General features: G+C 44.4%; 1 protein-coding gene across 1 annotated transcript; it reads right to left on the bottom strand.

Moving 5' to 3' along the window:
• Positions 1–344: 344 nt before the first annotated feature.
• Positions 345–6178, bottom strand: LOC143306827 (uncharacterized). Its single transcript, XM_076693113.1, has 4 exons — positions 6018–6178; positions 5743–5859; positions 3139–5610; positions 345–452 (listed from the first exon to the last, which is right to left on the bottom strand). Exons 3-4 carry the CDS (start codon positions 5599–5601, stop codon positions 345–347), a joined length of 2571 nt encoding a protein of 856 aa, XP_076549228.1. The 5' UTR covers positions 5602–5610; positions 5743–5859; positions 6018–6178.
• Between the last annotated feature and the right edge of the window lie 5061 nt (positions 6179–11239).

The following is an 11239-nucleotide window of genomic DNA, read 5'->3' as shown; positions in this document are numbered from 1 at the left end:
CGGTCTCCGGGGGCTCCAGGTACGATAACACAGCAGTCGGAAGGCAGAGCGGTCCTTGGGGAGCATCCCGGCGGCAACGGCGACGCGCCGCAAGGTCGATTCGATGAATGAATGAATGATGATTGCTATTGTCGAAAGTCGATTGTCAATGGCTGGGAGGGGCCAACTGGTTTGGTTGGTGGTGCAAGTGCATATTTTTTGATTCTATGTATCTTATCTATTTTATTCTATTTTATTTCTTTTATTTTTCCTTCATTTTATTGTGCCTTATTCTGTTTTTACATTCCCTTCTGCCTTCTGTATCTTATATTGCGTATCTTTCATATTAAATACTAAACATAGGACTAGTTAATGATCACTTGCATATTTACTAATGTTATACGATGCCACTTGGTTACATCTACATTATATTGCTGTGTTTTGCTGTTGTTGCGATGTCGGTCTGTTTTATTCTATTTTATACTTATATTTTATATAGTACATATTATTCTGTTGTATTTCATTGCGTTCAGTTTATCTCATTTATTCATTTTTATTATATCACACTTTATATTATATTACATACATTCACTATATCATAATATATCATACCACTATTATTGTATTACATTATGTATTGCGATTTACTCACTTTATTATATTATATTATACTTTATATTATATTACATACATTCACTATATCATAATATATTATACCACTATTACTGTATTACATTATGTACTGCGTATCTGGTTTATCGTTACTATCGGGTATCACTGTCATTGTGTTATTTCGTCATCTTATCATCCTCTCATTTATCATTATTACTCTTTAGGTGTTACCGTGACTACGTAAATATATATATGAATTACTCCTATGAGATTCATTTACCTAAGTCTAATGCATTCCTTCCTCGTTAAATTTCGTTTATGGTCCACAATCACTTCTGTTTCACTAATACATCTGCTTATTAACATTAACATACTATTGATTTTGCCTACTGTGGGTGTCTTGCCTAAATTATTATGCGCATGAGATATCTACTCACCCCTTTTGTTGATGGAATTTCCCTTTACTGTTAGTACCACATGCTGCTTATACTGGGTTTATATGATTCTGCCATTCCGTTACTTGCTAGGCCGCCCGGATCTTGCTTTAAATTCATGTGCCTTGCCCGGACGGAGACGTGCTGTAATTAAGGTGCTTAGCTCTCGAGGGTTGGGAGCTGTATTTGCTAGCAATAAAGCATTGGTGTTTTAACCAACGAGGTAATGTTATCACCAGCACCATGGTGCTTGTACTTTGTTTCGGTTAACCATGGGTTTCTCCCCCCCCTTTTTTTTTTTTTCTTTTTTTTTTTTTTTTTTTTTTTAAATTGCGTAGCTATCGTATTCGCTATTACCTACGTGGATTTCTAATAATTTCTCTGGGAGTATATTTATGGACAGCTTTATAGGCTGGCACATTGAACTGCTTGTCGTATTCTGATGAGGCTCGCTCAGTGATGCGGCACTGGTTATATACCCCCCCCCCCCCCCCCCCCCTAGGCATAGCTTTCATCCTCCGCTTACCTACCGTGATTGATTGGCGTGGACTATTGTTCTCTTAATGTAATTTGAGTAATTCACTATGCTACATTGGGTTTTGAATACTTCTCTGCTTTGATGTATGAGTGCCTTTGCTCGTTCGTCTTGCTGATTATTCTGGTACCTCAGGGCCTCTCTCTCTGGTATTGGCTATCCTTCAGGTTTTCCTGCTATTGCACTTGTTCTTTCATGGCCGCCTACCCTGGCTTGAGTTGTTCTGGTACAGGCTAAGCCTGCATGACTTCAGGTCAGGTATATACATCTCATGATATTCTTGTTACATTACTTAATCTTAGTGAATTTAATTTAATTTAATTAATTGTTAACTTACTTTAATCTACTTGCGTTATCTAACTTACCCTTACTTACCTGACCTTCCTCCTTGGGAAGGGTTTTCTTCTTGTCTTCAAGACAGCCGGCTCGCCCAATGTGTATGCTAGTTGAACGGGGTGCTGGATTGCGGATTTGGAATGAAGCTCGGGAGTCTTTAAATGATTCCGACAGATTGAATAATGTTGTAAAGATATTTATTGAAATTTTTTTTTTTTTCTCAGCCACAGTTTATCTCGCCTTCTACATTTTGACTGCGGGTAGTACTTTTCAGTACATTGTGGGGCTAGTGAAATTTAGGGGTGGATACTAGACATTAATTTTAAAGGGGCTGTTCTCCTTATCTTGGTTACGAACTACCATGTTCATGGTAAGGGTGAATTTAATGAATGTTAGGGGTTGGTTAGGATGGGGTTATACTTGTCTGCGGCGTACCCTGCGCCGGGGTGGTACGAGGTGGCCACGCTCTCGAGCGCGTTCTATACTCTCCTTCTTCTTCAGTATTTCGGCTAAGTATGTTAATAACGGGGTGCGTCGGTTTTCGTCAAAAATACAATCTACTAAGGTCTCCGGATACAATACTCCTACCTCCATGATTACGCGCGCACGTTCAGCGGTCCACCGTTCGCAGTGAAACACGGTGTGTTCGGCATCGTCAACTACGGGGGGATTGCAAAACCAACAGTTTGGGGTGCTGCTACGTTTTATTCTATAAAGATAGGATGAGAAGCACCCATGGTTTGTTAAAACTTGGGTTAAGTAATAGTTTAAATATAGCGGTCCCCTCCTTTTTGCCCACTCCTCTATGTTGGGGATCAAGCGGCGAGTCCATGCGCCATTGCGGGTATTGTCCCAGTGGTGTTGCCAAATGGTATAAGTCTCTCTTCTCACGGCTTCTACGTACTCGCTATGTTCATCTATGGTCTCGGCTTCAAAGCTAAACAGCCTTTGGCGTGCGTGGACTACTAGATGCCAGGGAGGACAGCCGGTTAGGACGGTAAGGGCATCGTGCGATACGGTTCGATAAGACCGGGCGATACGTATCAGGCCGAGTTTTTGGGTTGGGAGGAGAAGGCGTATCATGTTCTTATATCTCATGGCCTCGTGCCACACCGGTGCGGCGTATAGGACGATCGACTCCATAACACGATAGTATAGCATGCGGGGGCCGTATCCTCCTCCGCGCACGTTAGGCAGGAGCCAGGATAAATGCTGGGCTACTTTAGTGGCTTTGTCGGTTACCTTTACTATATGGCTACGGAAGGTTCGATTGTTATTGAACAGCACGCCTAGGTATCGCATTGAGGTAATGGTCCTTATCACGGACGTTTCGTGTTGCAAAATCAGACCGGCGGGTATTCTGCGACCTGTCAGGAGGATTGCCTCGGTTTTGTGGGTCGCTAGGGTCAGCCCGTTTTGGAGATACCACACACTGAGCCGACGAAGAGCTTCCTCGGCTATTTCGCGTATCTGGGATAACGCTGCTAAAATGATCAGGGCAAGGTCATCCGCGAACGCGATGGTCATTGCATTGCGAGGTAATACAACCTCTAGTATCGAGTCATATGCCAAATTCCACAGGAACGGTCCTAGCACCGATCCCTGTGGAACTCCGGCAAACACTTCTTGCTCTATCCACGTGCCGTCAGGCATGGTGGTACCTATGAATCGGCTATTGAGGTAGTTCTGCAGCATTGCTATCAGATGGGGAGGGAAGTGGCGACGCTGCGCTGCCAATATTATATTTTCCCAACGGACAGTATTGAATGCGTTCTTCACATCTAGACCAATTAATAGACAGTGGTTCCCATAGCTACGGGCACGATTCCACTCAGAGATTACAACTTTCATGGCCTGCATGGTGGATCGCTTTTTGCGAAAACCAAATTGCCAAGGGGATAGATCTCCCGAATTCTGGACGGCCTCTTCCAAAAGTTCGCGTAGGGCGTATTCAAAACCTTTGCCTAGGTTTGACAACATGCAGAGGGGACGTAGGTCGGAATAAGAGCTGAAGGGTTTTCCGGGTTTAGGTATAAGAACCAAGCGGCCAACCTTCCATGAGTTCGGGAAATAACCAAGGCGGTAACACGCGTTAAATAGGTCGCGTATCCATTCAGGGGCTAGCCTCATTATGGGACGGAGGGCCTCTCCGGTTATTCCGTCGCGACCGGGTGCTTTTCCTCCCGATACCTTGGCAAGAGCTGCTACGGCATCACGTGTGCTGAATGGGTAGGGAATACGCGGATCCTCTGGGGCTACTCTACAAATCGGTTCTGTAAACGATGGGGTAGGACTTGTACTATTTGTTATCGGTCGATTCACTGAGGGTGGAGCGGCAGGCCCTATTGAGGTTGATCGGCTCGGGGTGGTGCAACTGGGCCCGGGCTGTGGACTGGCCGATCGGTTTCGAGGGGCAGGGGTAGGGTTCGTGACGTCAGGCACAGGGGCTGACCCGGCAGTGGTCACAGGAGGTTCGGTCACGAACAACTGGGACACGGCTGTTTTAAACTCGGTTTCATTTAGGCGCAGCAAGGGAGATCTTCCTTTCAGACGGTTCATCACTGCCTTATAAGGTTTTCCCCACGGATAACGGGCTATTTCGTCTATCATCCCGGACCATGAGGCATCCTTGCTTTGTCGAATAGCCTTAATCAGCGCGCGGCGATCGGATACCATTAGCTGACGTAAAGGGTGTTGAGAATCGACTGATACGTTGCGGTTATTCTTCGACATATTTAAGGCTGCACGCCGCCATTTTGCACGCGATCGCGCCGCGTTTAATCTAAGTCTCGATATTTCCTTGGTCCACCAGGCTACGTATTTTCGCTTCCGGGCGGAGTTGTGGGACCTTGGTATACGTGCCGATTCATACCAGGATTCTAGCTCTGCTATGGCGGTGTCTATACTGGCGGTGTCCTCGAATACGTGAATGGGTAGTTCCCGAACCCAGGCGTCAGTTTCCGGCGGTAGAGATAGGTTGTTTTTAATTATCGAAGCCCATGCTTCTTTATCGGGGGGGTTGTACGATGTATTCCACATGGAATTCATTGATGAAGACTCGAAAGTGTCTGTTGCGGAAAAGCGATGCACCAGGTAATTGTGATCAGAGCCGGTGTATTTCGTGGATACGAACGAGCTCTTTAGACGGGATCTTAGGGCATGACTGCACGCTACTGCATCGATTCGCGATTGCTGATGGTTTCGGACGAACGAGGGACCTCCCTTGCTATTCACGGGTATCAGACCCGATTGCTCACAGACGCGAAGTAGCCGGTATCCGCGCGCATCGGTGCGATCTGAACCCCATTGTACTGAACGCGCGTTGAAATCTCCGGATATTATCACGGGCTTCGTTGAAGACGCGACTCCAGCTGCTAAACCATCTAATTGGCCTTCATATGTGGCCATGGTTAGGGAGGGGGAAAAATAGCAACCGAATATAACGAAATCGCGAGTTTCTAGACCGATGCAACCGTCGGAGGTATGTATTTTGCGTATCATGCCCAGCTCGGCGGTCGGTGGTGTTCGCTGCACGCACCACATGCTCAGCGTCCCGCTTGGGTCTGTGTGCCATTCTGGCCGGGGGCGATGTGGCTCACTGATCACTACAATGTCGGCACGGTAGTCGTGTGCGGCTTGCCATAGGATGTCCTGTGCTGCGCGGCAGTGGTTCAGGTTCGCTTGCAGCACAGTGAAGGCGGACATTGCTGTTTTCTGTCAATTAAATTATGATTTTAGTTTGTTGTTTCTCTACGCTTGTGCTAACTTGTTACATGAACGGTGTCTAGTCGATATATGATTTATGATATATGATTTATGTTAATTTTGAGCAGTTCATTGGCTTACCTGTCGACTGTAATAGGGCCCCCCCTTTTTTCTTTTCTACTTTCTGTGCGCCTTCGCCCTCTCCTGCCTTTTCTTCTCTCTGGTTCCTTCTTTTCGCGATAGATTTCTATGTGATTCCTGTATGGCACGCGAGCGGGATGAAATTTGGATTTTGTCAAATTTTAAATCTTGTTGGGATGGAATACGGTAGTTCATTGGAGGTGCAGCAGGTGTGATTTCTACTAACTGGGGTTGGAGGATTTATCGCTGGCGATTAGCTGGCAATTGATACATACCTTCTGTGTACTCACTTGAAGAGTTTCGAGGCAAAATTCTGTCCAGGAAGTTGATCAATGTGCTTCGACGGCAGTTCGACGGGTTATGAACCGTCTAGTTGGCAGAATGAGCTAGTGCTGCGACGTCGTTTCTTCTCGGCACGACATTGGCTCCCGCACTGGCTTCAAGCGGTGGTGGGGGGAGGGGGCGTGGCGAGTGGTGGATGCTATGTCCGCCTACCCTGTCCTCGTCCTCACGTCCGTCTTTAGTTAGTGATCGCTATAATTAATAATCCTATCTTATAATCTGTTCACTCTCTTGTGCTCTGCTGTATTGTTTGCTCAGTTACCAAATGCATGTTTGCGGTGGCTCGGATGTGGATTTTGATGAGCATCGTGCCCTTCAGCCGACGGTCACTTCAATTGATTTACTTAATTCATTATACGATCAAATTGGAATTGTTAGCTCCATTATGGGCGCGTATATACTTCCTGCATTTCTCCTTGTTTGCTTATTATGGGACATTGATTCTACATTGATGTTAGCGCTTCCTTCTTATTGATTTCTTTGCCACATAGAACCCTTACCTTACCTTGATGGTTGAATTTAGGTTTTATTTATGTTTCAGTAGCTTTTAGTAGCTTTCATCCCCGCTAAGTCACATAACTTGTGCTGTTCGATTTAGAAATCTCAATTATTAATCACCTTGATGACACTTTCGACACTTTCGCTCGTTTTATGTCATCTTATCGGCACATTTTGTACTTTTGTTGTACTGCTGTTGTTGTATTGAGAACCTGAGACACCAGCAGTTTCTCGCTCGGCCGGTGGCACCGGTGCGCTGTTGTATTACCTAGCATTACAATTTTAAATTGATTGATTGGCTACCTCAACGATCACTGTCCCTTTAGTCTGTACGTCGGATACGATGCATGGAGTTTCGGGCCCGGCTGCAAGGGCGGCGACGGATTCATTTGCGGCTGCGATTACTTGAACGTGATGTCTTAGTAGCTATGCTCCCCTATCTTCTTGTAGCTGTAGCCTTATTACCGGCTGCTGATGCTGGGCGTATTGCGGGGATGCTGCTGCCTTGCGGTGCTCTGAACGCTATATTGTGACTTTTACACCGTTCCATTACTACACTGATTATTTGATCATATAACGCTCGTGTGGCAACAGTTGTTAGCTCTCACCCTATCGCGTTATTTTATTGCATTGTTTTTGTCGCATACCTTGATGATTCGTGGTCCTCCTCGGCTGACCTCCTTGGCTGGGCAATGGCCCTTTCATTATTGCTATAGCGTCCGTTTTATTGTTTACCCTGTCCACTTCGTTTCTTGAATCACTCATTAATCGAATGGTCAGTGTCGATCTTTCTTTATTTATTAATTCACGGAACTGCTACTGGGTTGGGTGTGTGCGCATATGTTTATGCGCATACATGTGGTTCATCGCTTCTGCCGGGTGTACTCCTGTTCTCACCGGTTTTAGTATTTGGCTGACACCGGTTGAGACTGAACTGCCCTGCCTTGATCGGGTCCTGACTATGGGTTGTTCGATCTGAACAGTTATGTATTTATATATTCATTTATTTTATTATATATTTTATATACTGCATATTCTCATTATCATAATCACTATCATAATTTGGATTGGTGTGAATTTTGCTCGGTGGCCGTGCTGGGCTTTTACGCGGGATCATTCACGATGTTATTTATATTTATTTTATTATCTGAATTTCCGAACGAACTCTGCCTGGGCGTACGCCCGCCGTCGTATGTAGTTCTTCGCGGGGTATCAACACCTTGGCATCGACACCTTGGCATTAAGTAATCCGCTTATATCCACATTAATTATAGCTATAACTTATAACTCATACCTATACTCTGTACCTTGCACCCGCTGATGTAAAATACCCTTTCATGGGGTTATATATCAGCTCTCAGTCCTTGGCCTGGGTGCCTTACCCGGTTGATGGAGGGCACAGGAAATCCCTATTTGTTGGCTATCATATTGACTGGAATTAATGATATTCGGCTTTGGTGCGATTCACTGCAGAGCATTGAAAATCCAATTAGTAATATTTGTAATTGACTGCTATGTATCCACTTACTTGCTTAATCATTCACTTATCTTTAAGGTATTATTTCTTTCGTGTGCTCTTGGTGGCTTTAGCTCTGAGTATTTTGAGAGATCATAAGATTGAATTGTTTTGTTTTGCCACGGCTGACCTGGTGCTTTGATTGGTTGCCTGCTCTATGCTACGCATAATCCTGTCCTGTAATAATAAACAATTAATACTTGAATTTGATTTTGTCCGTCCAATTGGATTGGCTATCTGTCGCTGTCTTCCGGCTTCCTGCCCCACCACTGGGAGCTGAATGGACGTGACGGCCACTCTGGAACTACCTTTGTCGCGATGGCTCTCCCTGCCTCGTGTTATTAATCATTTACCGCATTTGAAGTGATCTGCAAATGTTAATTTTTAGGTTAATATTTCGGTCTCTCACTAGGTTGTTTACTGCTCTTGCCTTATGGTTTGTTGCTGATTCCTGTCAAGGGCTTATTTGAACTACAATGACAGTTCTTACTTAGCCGATGACTGAACGTGTGTGTGTGTGTGAATGCGTATGTATGGTTATGCGTACACTCTCACTCATTTAATTCATTTGTATTTTTCACTTTGTGCTTCCTCAGACGCTTGTATGTCAATGTCTCATACCTGTAGCTGCATCGATGATTACAAACTATATTCACTGTTGTACTGGCTATTGATGTTACGGCCTGCGTGGGTTTCTCGGGGACCTGGAACCCTAATCGACTCCTAAATTCTAGTTATTTACCTTAAGTATGTTTCCCTTTCCCTTTTCCCGATTCAATATAAAGCCTGGAATTAAAAGTAAATTATTGGCTGATGTGATGACTGTCCTTTCCTTATCTATTACCTATGTACTCACCCTTTTGGGACCTTTTCCTTCTTGACTTGCCCTACTTGTTCTTGGGTCCGCAGTCCTTCAGTGCAGTAGAATGCAACAGAGAATGGGAGCTCTCCTCTCTTCCCGCTGTCTTCTCTGCAATGATGTCATGCATGGTCTAGTAGTTATAAACTGTGCGGTGTGCTCCCTGGGCTATGCATTACGATTTCTTCCTTCTCTCTTGCACTATTCTACCTTTTCTAATTGACCTTTCTTTCTTTCTTTCTTTCTTCCTTCCGTTTCCCTTTTCTTCTCATTCTCTCTTGCAGTTCTGATTTACGCTATTCAACCTCTCGTGCCTTCATTACACCTTTAGGGTGGTCATGGAGGGTGACATTGTAATTGTTTTCAACGCTACTGACAGGGCAATGTCCCTTGATGGTTGAATGGTCAACGAGGCTGCCTTGCTCTTGTGGCTTTGCTTATGCTCATCTCATCCGGCCACGTTAATCAGTATTACAGCTTCCTCTGCTGCCTTCGACAACTGAAATGGTCATGGCAGCTAATTCGTTATGTCGCATTTTGACTGATTATTTGGCTGCACTCGGATGCTGTCTATAATCTTGTGTGGTCACACTATTTTATTTGCTCTGCCATCCTGCTTCTTGAAGTGCGACGGCATCTTGCTGCTGCCCTGACGGAATTGGAAGTAGTGGCGTGTCTGATATTACTCGACTATTGAGTATTGGTACATATGTATATTTTAGTACGGGTACGAATGTGCATGTGTACGGGTATGAGTATATATTCATGATGCACTGTCACTCTCCTGATGGGGTTATATGGTGCGCCTTTGCACTTGTAACTGCCTTCAACATTAACACACCCTCAAGGTTGGGATTTGGTAATTTGCCCTTATGTTACCTATCGATGTGATAATTTGCCCTTATGTTGCCTATCGATGTGATATTTATTCAGGCTGATGGTTGTTTATTTATTGGCTCAGTTCAATACCTGGTTACTAACTTATTCTAAACTAACCTTTTCTTGTTGCCATTACAATTCTCCTTACTTTTGTTCGTCCGAGCTATGACTGAAATATTTGGATTACTGTTTAGCTGTTAACTCCAACTGCCCAGAGGTTAGCCTTTTAAGGTTAGGGCTTTAAGCAATTTTTTGACGTATGTTACTGTTTACCTCCATTATGTACTTCTGTGTAGGCAGCGACTGCTGCGTGCCCTAGCGGTTGATTTTGGTACTACATTCGACTTCGATTAATATCGATGAGACTACTGTGGATCGAGTTCACCTGCTTGGATTCGAGTTCCGGTTTGCCTGACCGGGCCTGTTTTATTATGTTTTAGGAATATGCTTATACTTAGTCTTTGCACACATGAAATCTAATTTCAATTAAATTGACTTATACTGTTGGCTATATTTTATGACAATATATATTTTATTATTTTATAAAACTTAAATCGCCTACAAATGACGGGCATACGGAATGAGATAATAACATATAACTTTAATTTTAATTTTAATATTAAGTTTAGGGAAATTATAATTGAATCTACTTCTAACTTATTAATCTATCTTATACCATTAACTTATACTATCATCATACTAACTAGTAGGGGTATGGCGGATATGGGTATGGATGGGGATAGGCAGGTGGATATGGGAAGGGGTACGGGTGGCTATACTGGCCATATCGACGTGAAAACATGGGATGGTACGGTGAATACGGAGGATAGGGATGCTCTGGTGGGTGATCTGGCAGGGTATAAGGCGATCGGTTCATGTGCTGTGCGGGGTTGGATGTATATTGGTCTGGTGGGTTCCTGGACTGGTTCTGTTCTCGCGGGTTCGGTGGCTGAGCATTCACCTCCATCAAAGGTGGGGGTGGCGCGCTGCCTGCTGGTGGTGCTGGTGAGGGTCGCGCTCTTCTTGACTGTGACTGTCCTGAGCGGGTCCATTGATACTGATTGCGCCGCCTGGTCGAAGCCTGGCTCAAATGTACCACGGCGGTTGCATGGCGCATCATCTCCTTTTGTATCTGCTCCACGCGAGCAGATACAGCCCTTTCAACTGACCCGGATATCACGGCGTCTAATTGCTGTAATTACAAGCGATTCGATTCATTAGAGTTATTGGGATTTACCTGCAATGATTTTTTTATGAGCTTAGTTTGTCCGAGGATTTTGTGTTCTGAAAGTGATTAGTCTAATTAATTTAATTTAGTTAAGTGCACTTCTGTCCATTTTCGGTGAAAGGGCGGGCTTTGACCTTGTCTACGATCGTGATCGGATCTTGTCCTTGTTCGGACG

Source organism: Osmia lignaria, unplaced genomic scaffold, assembly GCF_051020975.1.
Source record: "Osmia lignaria lignaria isolate PbOS001 unplaced genomic scaffold, iyOsmLign1 scaffold0038, whole genome shotgun sequence".
NCBI lineage: Eukaryota > Metazoa > Arthropoda > Insecta > Hymenoptera > Megachilidae > Osmia > Osmia lignaria.
This window is presented reverse-complemented; position numbering and strand designations above follow the sequence as displayed.